At 38.7% G+C, this 13212-nt stretch overlaps 2 protein-coding genes across 2 annotated transcripts; both read right to left on the reverse strand.

Annotated features, from left to right (window-relative positions):
* Positions 1 to 233: 233 nt before the first annotated feature.
* Positions 234 to 7093, reverse strand: hoxa10b (homeobox A10b). The gene is made up of 3 exons (XM_076970722.1): positions 6924 to 7093; positions 4356 to 5394; positions 234 to 3236 (listed from the first exon to the last, which is right to left on the reverse strand). The coding sequence occupies exons 2-3, from the start codon at positions 5113 to 5115 to the stop codon at positions 2959 to 2961; spliced, it is 1038 nt and encodes a 345-aa protein (XP_076826837.1). The 5' UTR covers positions 5116 to 5394; positions 6924 to 7093; the 3' UTR covers positions 234 to 2958.
* A 689-nt stretch (positions 7094 to 7782) lies between these two features.
* Positions 7783 to 10347, reverse strand: hoxa11b (homeobox A11b). Its single transcript, XM_076970480.1, has 2 exons — positions 9528 to 10347; positions 7783 to 8861 (listed from the first exon to the last, which is right to left on the reverse strand). Exons 1-2 carry the CDS (start codon positions 10324 to 10326, stop codon positions 8629 to 8631), a joined length of 1032 nt encoding a protein of 343 aa, XP_076826595.1. The 5' UTR covers positions 10327 to 10347; the 3' UTR covers positions 7783 to 8628.
* Positions 10348 to 13212: the final 2865 nt, after the last annotated feature.

Below are 13212 nucleotides of genomic sequence, written 5' to 3' on the forward strand. Positions count from 1 at the left end.
AATGGGGTGGCCTAAACCAGTGCTCGCAGATACATAGCCTCCATTTTGCTTTAAAATTGTTACTGGCAGAACCATATGCTTCTGTGAAATTCTGCGGATTTCATTTTCATTCATGCATTTAAGATTATTCGTGATTGCGTCTTGTAAAGCATAATAGCATATATTTAATATTCATAGACGAATGCTTACTGCATGTATTTGTAGATAAACATTGTCATTCATTAATACTTGGATTATCAAACATGAAAAGTTTATTTCACAAGTTTATTACACAGGCTATTACAAAAACAAAGCTGAAAGAGAAATTAGGGCAAGGGTGTGCTAATGCCGCAGAACAAAAACAATACAAAATGTTCCAAGCTTCTTACAATGTATTTGGCTAGCGTGTAATGTTTATAGTAACACAAGGTGACATAAATATTACAGGCATGTTTAGGAAATAAAGACAATCGTTATGCGAGTCATATGTAAGCTTTATACGGCAATAAGTGCCATCGAATATTTGAGATATGATGTACTAGCCAGTGACTGGTTATTCAACAACCTTGTTCCAAAGGTGCGTACTATTGCAGTGCATAAATAATTCAATATAAACGTTTCATATGTCATTTTAAGGTTTATTCTTTTATGGTAGATTAATACAAAGTTGTTTGCACTAGTTTATGTTTATGGAACAATTTTTAAGTGAACCATCACAGTATGAAGCTCTTTTAAGGCGTATATTAATAAGCATATTAGTGTGACTTTAGGCAATGCGGTAACTCGCATCTAAACCTTATAAAGCACAGAAACTGGAGCTTGGGTTGTGCACCACAAATCCTCGATAAACACGTACTGAAGAAAATGATCTTTTCTTGATGATTTCTATATACATAATCCATCTATTTCCTCTCCCTCTCTCTTTTTCTCTCTGTCTGTTTTCAAACATGTCTTGAGTATAGTTCCTTCGATGGAAGAGGGAGTTATATTTTTTTAGTGAATCTCCTGAAAGGTCCACAGATCGATTAGACAGATTAGATACACAATTAGATCGAGCGAACACTATCTGTACATTGTAAGATGATGTTAATATTTTATTATTCAAAAATAAGTTGAACGAAAATTAAATGTAGCCTAATGGCATATTATGCTATTTTGAAGGTAATCCGCGACATTAATGTCTGACAGTAAAAGTTTACAAACTTAAAAATGGTATATTGGTTATCATAATAAAGGACGAAACAACATAAGGACTGTATATAATAAGGAATGTACAATATCTACGATTCTATCGTAGTATCAGTGTCCTTTAGGCAACGCGCGTTTTTCCCTTTTAATCTTGCCTTGCTGGGGGAACGGAATGCTTGGCGCTATAACAGGCTGCGTTTATAATAGGGCTATTACGCTGTTTTCCTTCAGGTTATTGCTTGGCTGTCTGGACTGAATATCACCAATAAAGCTTTTGTTTTGCTGTTTCAGCGCAGCAGAAGCATCCGGCGATGTGGGCGTATCCCGAGCCTCTACTGTGCACACGGCTTTGGCCAAAGTGCATTGATCGTAACCGAGGCCTTGCTGTGGCTTACCGCAATGCACTAAACAAAATTAGCATTATTCCAATAATTCCCATTGCCAAATTACACAAGACAGTGATCTGCGTTCACATAGATCTCTGGCATATTTTTGGGTATAATGCTGATGAATGTACCAACGTATGCCTAAATCAACAATAGGTCTCTTGGTGGGGAGGTAGATGGCGAGCCGAAATTCACTGCAAGGCAATTAAGACAGTTTCGTGTTGTGGGGGTACGAAACAGAGCCCAACAACATAAAACTACCTAAATCACTCAGCAGTCCTCTCTCTCCCGCGAGAACTAAAAAAAAACCACCACATCAAACATCAAATTTGTATCCTATTTATTTCTCTCCATTTCACAGGCAACTGAAAGCTCGTTTGTTATGATCACGGTGTAAACGGAGATTTATATGCTTTCAGTCTTACTACTTTCAGCAGAAATCACAAAATATACATACAGCAGAATATTTCTAAAATACCACAAGTCCGAGATAATACGCCGTCCAGATATTCGAAGTGTAGCCATTCTGCAGAGTGAGAGGTAGGCTATTTAAGATTAGCACAAAATGGACTGGATAACAAGTCTTTGGCAGCAAATTATAAACCGATCGGCTGTCCCGTAATCTGGAGATCACAATATTGCACCTCCGTGAGCTATAGGCTACTGTTCGTGATAACTGGCTCGTCCAGTTATGTTGTTTCTTTGAACATGCGTGATATCTTGCAAAATCTGGAACACACCGTCCAAGCGATAAGAAAGTATTTAAACTGCTGGACTTGTTAAAGGTATAGGCTTGCGACGTTTCGTGTTTATTTAGGCAAGTTCTGAAACATATTAATTATTTCACAGTTCGATCCAGCGTTTGCCAATGCCACATGACCTATCTGTCTCTCCGGAGTGTTACTTTAAAATGCTGTGGAAACATGAAGAGGGATTGTCTCGACGTGCTTAGAATGCAAACGCCTAACAAACCGACAACACTCAGTTTTGTAGGAGTTCCCTTACATGTTTACCAAAAAAGATTGAACGAAGCAACCAATTAAGTATTTTTTGAATAATGACTGAAATTGCAATTAATGTTACATCATGCAAATATTGCAATACTATGTACAGTTAATTTATACTATTATCTGCCTATTTACAGCTGTCAGTTAGACATCTTTATTTTCTACGCTTTATGTAGTAAGTAAAAGTCCACTTGACAGATTATAAATAATCACGATCTGTTACCACGACAAAAATGTGAAATAAAACTGATACACTGACAGATAAAATCCCGAACAGTATACCGCACAATAAGTTATCAATAGTATCCTGCACAACTTGAATATGCACAATTTTGAGAGTCGATTTGTAATTGGTGCACTTTTAACGGGTGGAGGGCGCCAAAGATCTCCAAGGGGCCTTAGGAAAAACTGAAATTTGCCGACAGCTCGCGAATGCGGTTTTCTCGAGTCATTTTCTTTAGCTTCATGCGGCGGTTTTGAAACCAGATTTTGACTTGTCTGTCCGTGAGGTGAACACTGCGACTGATCTCGAGACGCCGCTCGCGAGTCAAGTACATGTTGAAGAGGAACTCCTTCTCCAGCTCCAGGGTCTGGTGCTTGGTGTAAGGACAGCGCTTCTTCCGGCCGCTCTTTGCGGTTAACCAGTTGGATGTATTCTCACTTTTGGATTCCCCTGCTGGAAATGGAGAAAGTATAAACAAACACTAATTTACTATTTTGAAAGAAAACCCTCGGAGGATGTTTCACTTCACAAGATCTATGTGGAATAAAAGCAGTTTACGTTGTCCTCGTATATATTAAGACGATATTAATATTTAAGTTTAATGCAATTTCTTTTTTTAGACACAGATGTCTAAAAACAGATTTCATTTTCATCACAGGGTTTTTTTTAAATATATTAATAGTGCATTATGCAAAGTAACAAATAAATGGAATATTTATTGTTGGCTAACTAATTACGGGTCTTTTGAATTTCCCTATCAAGGGTACATTGCACTTTGAGCAATCTAAAGAAAAATGCATTATACATGCTATATATATATATATATATATATATATATATATATATATATATATATATATATATATATATATATATATATATATATATATATATATATATATATAGGTGTGTGAGCGTGTGTGTGTGTTATTCAGATGTGTAAAAGATCAAGGCGCCAATCGTATATAGATATATAGAGGCGCTGCATAATCTTAATCCGATCATAAATTTCGGTTAACAAATAACAATCACAAACAAATCAGGCTGTGCTGTATATCTTAAAGGCCTACAATCAAAATTACCAATTGTCCTTCAATAGAAATCTACGTAGCCTGCTGTAACATGATTTTAATAGTAATCATTTTAAATAATGTATAATTATGTATGATATTTTAGGACATTCGTAATTACTGTCCAGAACCCCGGCTACTGCATACACCTTTCTGTTGTATTTCAAAAGGAAGAGAGTAATTTCCAGATGATATATTTTTACGCAATCACTTGGTACTGTACAGCCTGAAACAAAGCAAGCTGAATGTATTACTTCTCGTCAAATAGTATTAATACAACTTCGCTCATTATCGAACAAGCATCGACCCTTCGACAGCGATAAAGTACTACGGAGAGAGCGACGTAAATCTAGTCACCACACTGATCATTCTTCTACAACTTTAGAGTTAGCCTTAGTATCTGTGTGGCTTTAGTGCTCACAACCGCTCAATGCTTCTGCTGTTCCCGCTTGCATTAAGACAAAACCAGTATTACAAATTCTCACAGAACAACAAAACTAACCTTTATTCGACTTTCCTGGGCTGTCTGCGCCACTTTCGGGAGATTCTGGGGATGAGGCGAGGTCGGCCGGTGACCTCCGGGGCTCCTTGTCTGTAACTGGGACGCACGGTGTGCAAGCGGGGTGCTCTTGGCTCTCTCCCCCGCTCGTCTCTGCAGGGATGGCTGAATGCGAGCTGTCAAACCGGGCCGGGCGTTGCGCAGCAAAATTAATCGAATTAGACTGCTCATTAGCGAAGCCTTTAGACGCCGAATATGTCTGAGATAATCGGAAGTAACCGGGCACAGGAACGCTGCCGTTACCAGCGGGACACGAGCTCGGCGTGACCCTCGAATAAGAGATGTCCTCGGTTATTGTGTCTTTTGGACACTTCTCCGACTCGTAAAAACAGTATGAGCTTTCTTCTTTTATGGCGGGGGAAAACGACCTAGGACCAGTTTGGTTGCTATGTTGCTCAATACGACAGGATCTCGACGTTTCCAGCCACGATTCCATTCCTTGTATAAATGGGCCGGATGGCGGTACCATATTTTGGTTCTCGTTTCGTTTGAGTCCGGGAAAATAGCCACAGTTAGATAGTCCATACGAATAGTCGGAGCTCGGTGGCAAGTAGACACTGCTTTGGTAGTAGTGACCACTTCCCTCGGCTCTAACATTGATCAGAGAGTCTACTAAAAATGAATTTCCAGATGGGCTATCGGAGCATGACATCTTCGTGGTATAATTTGACGGGCGAAGAAGATAACCCTTTCTGGATGTCATTTCTTGTGCAAAACATGGTGAATATAATTACTGATAACCGTACAACTCAGTGCGAGCTAACAGCCAATTAAAACGCAACAAGGCCGAAGACTCCACCCATTGTGCGTACGTAACCGCTGTGCCAGATCCATTTCTGGCTACCAGATTCTTAAAAGAAGGCGAAATAAGAATAAAATTCGCCCGTATTGAATCCTTTTCCTTACAGTATGATCACAAGTGATGAAAATATGACACGGCACCTCCGTTGTCTCTGGCATGTCAGCCAAGGAGTTTCGAAGCCTTTAAACCACACAGAAATAAGCAGCAATGTATTTATAAAGACAACTAGTGATAAAATGGTAAACCGTAATGATACAGTAGGCTGTAATTGATCCAGCAACGCACACCGACGAAGTACATTGTGTCAAATTCTAGAGGCTATAAAGAAGGGCTATTAACCGCATCCAAGTTCAAAACGAGCTTTGGGTTTATGACTCCGGCTTTTTGTAATGTAATAAATATATTGCATATTCGGCAGTATTATCCAAACATTCGAAATTACTATGCAAAAAATAAAATTAAAAACATAAAATAAAATAAAATACATGCATATTATTTCGGCCTGAATGACTTGAAAGCAGCACTGTACTAACGTATAGTTTCTAATAATACTGAAATGCTTAAAAAATCGTGTTGAGGCCTACATGGTATCCGACTAATAACACATTTTCATTTCAATAAAATATCAATGAGCGTATAGCTTACAGATGAAATATGGCACATGGAAACATCTATAGAATTTTTCTTTTACAGCACATTAGGATGTGACCTGTAGACTTTTTAATGCGGAGATTAATGCGACGTGTGCTCAAGACTGCGCTGTTTAAATGTATAAGGGACTTTTGTATTTTAAATGTAGGCTAGATGTCTGGGTATACGTTTTCCTCAGAGTAAGATGTTAAAGTCCAAGGCACTTGTGTTTTTTTCCTTTTCCCCGCCCGTAAAGAGTATTTTAGGCTCACTTGCCTATAACAAAGTAAGTTGTGATTTTTCAGAATATTATCCGATGAAATATTAACTGGGAAAACAAAACCTATGCACGATATTAGACAAATGTGTGTGTACTGTTTTATAAAGAAAAAAAAGAATATAAAGACAACTATCAAAATGTTAAATATATCATATGTACTCGACACGATAAGGTAAACATTTTTGTCTGATTATATAGGCCTATTTTAAAAGGCTGTTTTCGGGATGGGTTGTTTTTGATACATGAACGTTCACCCCCCTTTCATTTTCAGTTGAAACGACTTCATATTTATATATTTTTTCTTTCTCTTTGTACGCCAGTGATGTAAACTGTTATTTTGCACGGGCCGATGAAGAGTACGTGCAGCTTGTGGCTATTAAACATTGAACGACGTACTGTTGTGTTTAATGTACTAATAACGTAAACGAAAATGTTCCATATGAAGATTTTGCGCCTCTTTGCCCTGTTATGTATTGTAATCTAACAGGCCTTACATTTTATGCTGCAGCTAAAGACAAATTCTATTTATCTGATACCAAAGATTTTTTACTATTTTGATGAATTAAGTATGGATCCATTTAATTATAAACCATTTAAAGTGTAAACGCTCGATAAACCTCCTAGATTACATGATAAAACATAACAAGCTATGTACCTAAGGCCCTGTGTACAGGACAGATAAACCCTCATTAAAATTAGCAACAGAGATGAATATGTTGTTTTTACTTGACCCTCGTGTACTTAGTCTATTCGAGAATTAACGTAGCTCTTAATCTTTAAACAATTATTGGATATTTACCTGAAAGACTTTGCAATTTCATGAGGACATAGTCCCTCGTCGGAACACAGCATTCGGAAGTATGTTTTTAATTCCTCGGCATTGACATTGATCTGAAGGGCGCCACCCTGTGGACAAAACAGTATTTAGCAGCACAGCGAACGTCCGAGAATTCCAGCCATGATGCCATGGTGCTTGCTGCGACAAATGCCGGAAAAGTCGGTGAACACAGCCTTTCAATGATTCAAGTCGCTGTTTTCAAGCTCTTAGTCACAGTTAATAACCTTGGTTCTCAGACGGTTTATTGCACCGCTCTCCAATTCTACAAATGCTCCAGACTAAGACGGGTTTTATTGCCAAGTTACTACAGCAACAGTGGTGGGGGTGGGGTGTGTGTGCCGCAATTAGGTCGAAATTCCGCGGAGCCTCAAAGGATGCGCAAAACACGGCGTTCGCGCGAGGCAGACATTATTAGCTCGCGCTCGTCTTTATTTATTAGACCTGAGAGTGGCAGTAGTCGGTACTGGGTTGTGATCATCCAATCACGGATATTCTAAATGGTACACACTGAAACTGTAAAATAACACAAAATGTACGCTTTCCTCTGAGAGGCAGCCATTTTTGCTGCATTGTTTTCTAGATTTCAAAGTGTTGTCAGCTTACATTAAGATATCTGGGAGGTCGAAACTGGAGAAAGTAGGTTTAGGGTCGATTTGATTCACTGAGACATCTATGGCCGTGTTTTGGGCAGTTCCGTAATGGATACGAGGCATTAATGATGGCAGCTATTTGATCTCCGAATCAATTTAAAAGCACGGACGCAATAAAAAATATCAATCAAACATTTGATCCTACACAAGGAAAACAAGAAAGGGGCAGGTTGTGTTTTAAGAGGTCGATTTATACAACGATGTCAAAGTCATACAAACGATATGTTCCTGCAGCCTACTGATCACATAGGCAGTATGGAAAAATGTGAAACAGTATGACAGTTCAAAGATATATTTATATTTGCTTTATATTTTGAGTGATGTCCTCTATTGCTTTTAAGTCAAGGTGTTCTTCAGAGACGTCTTATTGTTCTTACACGTTTGTGTACATTAATACTCCAAGACACTTCCCAACATCAAATTTTAAACCTTCGTGGAAAGGCCTGATACAAAAAATTCAAGTAATAGATAATCCGATAAGTCCAACCGTTTTCTTGGTGAAACAGAAACTTTAAATTGATGAATTACATCTAGTGAATTGTGCGTGCAATATTTAAACAAATGTAGCCAATATAATGCCAAAAAAATAAAAAGCGATGTTAACAAGACTAAATGACACTTTCTGGACATATAAATCCTGCTGTTCTCCAGGAAGACTTTCCTCCGGAAATAACCTACATTATTTTTTTGACAAGTAGGCTTGTATATTGCCACATTTATAAATATGTATAAAGTACACACCTTGATCAAAAAAATAAAATTACATAATTCTAAAAGACAAAAACCCTGTAACATTTGTCTGAGACTGAGGAGTGAACGGCGACGCAGTACCAATAATAATAATAATAGTAATAATAATAATAATAATGCTGACAATAGGTTATATGGTGAAATGAGGTTCGGCGAAGTTGTTCAGGTGAATAGGACTTCAAATCCGCTCGCTCCGGGAATGTACAGCCCAACTTGAGATTAACCATGCCAGGGTCCATTTCACAGATGGACGAGGTGCAGTTTCTCTACAGCAGAGGGGTCGTGGAGTAATACTGTAAACGATCTCTGTTCAACTTCTTCTCTTTCATCCTCCTGTTTTGAAACCAGATTTTGACTTGCCGATCGGTGAGGTTGAGCATCCTGGAGAGCTGTAGCCGTTTCTCTTTGTTTATGTAAACACTGAAAAAAAATTCTCTTTCCAGTTCCCTGATTTGGTACTTGGAGTAGGGACATCTCTTTTTGCGTGTTTTCTGTCCAGCTGAAAACAAAATATGGAACAAACAATGAATAAATAATCAGCCTATAAATTAATGAAATGAACTAGGCTATTATGAAACTAAATGCGAAGTGATGGACCGATATCTGGAGACATATTTGTGGCTGACTGTTGTGAGCTATTTTCGGAGACATAACCTATAATGTGTGTCGTTTGTGAACAAAGCATTTGTCGTTGAAAATCAACAACGCGTTTGCACGTTTAGATTGGTTTTCTTATTTCACAAAAAAAATCACAAAAAATTTGAAATTGCTAAGGTGAAATTGCTAAGGTCTGTCGTTTGATTCATAATTCATTTTCAAAGCAAAACACATTTAATAATTTTAAGCACACGAGAGGGAAGCGAAATAGAACAGTGAGTGATCATTATAGCGGCGCTGTGCATGTTCTTTTATAATATTAATATTAGCCACCGAACCTTCTAAATATGACTGTAAGGAATACTTCAAAGACTTTAGAGAGGAAATGCCCTATCATTCACGGCCAATTTCAACCTTAAGCACGTGATCTCGCGTTTATAACAAAGTTTTGTTAGGGTAAATCTACGGGCCCTCCATAAACCTTATATGCTTATAAAACAGCATATAAAACATTTACCAGCGGCGCGTTAGATTAAAACTTTCTCACGTAACTGCTCTTTATACGTACTGGTGCTGGCGTATTTTTCCTCGTTGTTACCGGAAGATGATTCTGGGCTGCTGGGCTCCTCACGTCGATCCGTCTCCTCCGTCTCGCGGCACGGATCGGACCCGGACACCGACACCGCAACCGGAGGCGGCTTGGTAGTAGCAGTCCTGCTCGGTGCTGGATCGGTGCTGTGATTCTCCACGTTCCCGTAGGCGGTTTCGAAAAACTGGTCAAAGGCTTGGGGCAGCACCCCGTTCCTCCCCACGCCGCCGTACATGTTGGGCGTGTGGCGAGAGTTGGAGTGGTAAACAACCGAGTTGTTCTTCGAGAACATTTCTCCTAAAGTTCCTGGATTAGACAAGCAGTCTCTGTGCACCATGTCCTCTGCCGAGTAGCAGTGGGGCAGATTGCCCCGATGATGCCACTTGCTGGAAGTGTCAATAGCATAATCTCTAAATGTTACTTCTCTCACGGATTGAACCTGGGGGAGATTAGTTGAGGAGTAAGAGTATGTCATGGGACAAGAAGACGGGGTCTGGGACAGAAAGGGAGGAAGGCTGGAGAAGTCCGTCCCGGAGACGTAATAAGTGCAGCTAGGCAAATACATATTAGACCCAACGGGCACCCGCTCATCATAATCCATAATCTGTTGGCCACTCCACAGTACCGGTCCTGCTTCACATCGTTGTGTCGAGCTGAGCTCTAGTGGGTTTGGGGCTGAATCGCAGAGCAGAAATTTTGAGACGCGAGGTGACGTGGAGATACATCTCCATCCATTCCACAGAGCTCCAGTCATGTGACCACGGGCAGAAATTGACATCTACTTCTAAGAGTAGGCTAGTATGGCATCATGTGTGAGCGTTCAAGAGCAACGAGAGCGAATTTATAGATTTACTATGTTATACGTACGTTGGACTGTTATGTTTTATAATGACACTGAAGGAAAGGATCAGAGTAACAGAAAAAATATTCCCAATTGTTCGCCTCCGTCTCTCATTTGGGCGTATCCATCTATTTTTTAAGTATATATTTTTCACGTTGAAAAGGGTTTGAGGAACGTGCGAGATTGCTCGGTCTTTTCAAATGAGATGATGCGGTTTAGTGCGTTTTTAATTGTGCTTGTGAATGCGACACAACTTCTCTATAGCATATGATTCGCTTAAAGCATTTTTGTCATTAAATTAATTCCAGTTTGCTAACGTCCTGCTTGGGTTTATGACTTAATTAAGTTGAATAATTATTCAAGGTCAGTTTATTTTGGAACGTGATATGTGTTGGTCTACTCACAGTATATTTCAGGAGAAACCACTCAAGGATGCTAAATCTACATTAGTTGTGATGTCAGTTAGATAGCTGCTAAATCTGCATTTATGTTTACGCAGCAACATGGTTCCTTGCACGTAAACAGCATTTGTAACATACTTAGATTACAATCAATTACGCATACGCCAAACATGTATTTGCTGCACTTCGACCTGAATCTACTGGTAGCGCGTATAGCTTAAATACAGGTGAATAATGTACGTAGTAATATTTCTATATTGACTAATTTGCGAGGGCTACTGGTTTTTACCTTTCGTCGAGCACCGTTTAGTTCATTCGACTTAATCTAATGCGCTTAGAACGATAAAAAATATAGTCTAGATAGTCTGTGATGCACATTTTTATTGTATAAAATGTAAATTGTAATTTTTTAATCAACGGGTTTTAAGTAGTGGAGTAACAGCTACGAAAAAGCTGTCTTAAGTCGGCCTTAAACTATATAGTCACAAAACCGAGTGGTCTAAACATGGCTTAGGTCCATAAACTTTTAACTTGGACTGTGGCCCTATTAAAATTACATTGGCCTCCGTAGAGAAAGACGTCTGATAGTATCTCTATATACTTATGCAGGGAGGGATGTTGGCCACATAAAGACAGACCATGGAAAAGAAGTCCAATCTGACATATTGTACACAACCTATTAGAATAATATGAATTCGTTTGAATTAGTTTTATTCATATTATTATAACTGTCAGTGTGATTGTTGAGCAGTGCCCAGTGTTTTTAATACACTGAGCACACAGTGGTGCCAAATCTTGTTTGAAAGCCTGGTGCTGCCGTTTGTTTGGTGGTCTTGGTAGCTTGAGTCTTGGTCAGCAAGACCAAAACACAGTTGGCGGAGCGTGGCAATGAGACGCCACCTACGTGGAATTCGTGAACTTCAATTAGACCTGAAGTCACGGGTAGTGCAAGATTAAACAGAACCAACAGCCTTGTCTGACATATCTGGTAAGACAGTAATATGTTAAAACTAAGGCTTTATTTATTTATATGTTTGTTTTCATTATACATTTTCCAATGACATGTAAGACGTTTGATATAAAAGAGTACTAAGATAATACGCTTTACGATGTGTCAAAGCCAAAATAGTGTAAAGATTTGTTTTTTTAGAGTCGTTTATTCTTGGCGTGGTCCTTTTTGTACACGTCACTTCCTTTAGTAGAAGAGCTTACACCGCACATTTTGAGAGGGAGTGTGGCTCGGGGTTACTCTTTTAGCAGTGTGTATATGTGCTGTATGTCCTGCTGCGTTAGCCTTGGACTGGGCCTGCAATATCCCCGTCCCTGAATAGAGTACATGTTTACCCAAATCTTTCTCTCATTTTGGAAATGCTCCGTCATTGTTTTTTTGTTAGGCCTGCTTCTGCTTCTAGACCTGCTTTATACAGAGCCACGCCTCTCAAGACAAACCAGCAGTTTTGAATAGCCTTTTTGAATGTTTGCCTATGTACCAGGCCATGTATCACCACTTCACAGAAATAAAAATAAAGATATTTTCAAGTTTTTCAAAGCGATAGTATCAATACACTGCAACAGACAAGAAGAACCGCAAATACCTGATCATATTTACTTGATTTGTCAAGTTCACTGCTTGGAGTTTTTTGTTTGTTATGATAAGCTTTTTATAAAATATCTCATAACAAGCTGCTGGAATGTGCCAGGATGTTTTGTAAAATAATTTCCACGCGCGCTCGCTCACGCGCGCAACAAAAAGAACACTTGGCTATAAACCTCTCTATGCATTCTGGGTAACCTCTAGCCCCAGCACTCTGGACAACCACCCGAAACCCTCCTCAGAAAGATGAGTTTACGAAAGATACGTTTAAAATGTCTGATTAGTTGAAATACTTTAGAAGATTTTTTAAACATTTTAAAAGTTTTATCAGCCTAATTGATTATTTAATTGAATAATATTGCTTAAAATTGCGATATATTGTATTCAGTGTTTTGATTTGGACAAAAAAAAGAAATATTAGTCTGATTATAGTTATTTTGTAGCAATACTGCCAACAGCATTATTATATGTGGTCAAATGACATTTTAGACGCTTCGTACACTCCATTTGTTCAATGGTGTCACAACATTATAGTGCTCTCTGTCTGGAATAGTGCATTTGTACTTTTTTCAAAGATTGTGTATTGTAGTGAATATCTGCAACTTAAAAATGTGTATTTTTGTAATACAAAGGAATATATATGGCAATTTGGAAATATATTATGTATATAGGCCTATTAAATAATGGCCTAATGTTAACTATCCAAAGGAAAACATTTAAAATATATCCGACTGTTTTTAAAACAAAGACTGGCCTCTCGCCGCAGACTGCAGCTCTGCGACTGCTTCTCAGGAGGAGCATGTGGTGATGGGCCGAGGACAGACCGAA

The sequence above is a fragment of the Brachyhypopomus gauderio genome, chromosome 13 (assembly GCF_052324685.1).
Source record: "Brachyhypopomus gauderio isolate BG-103 chromosome 13, BGAUD_0.2, whole genome shotgun sequence".
Classification (NCBI taxonomy): Eukaryota; Metazoa; Chordata; class Actinopteri; order Gymnotiformes; family Hypopomidae; genus Brachyhypopomus; species Brachyhypopomus gauderio.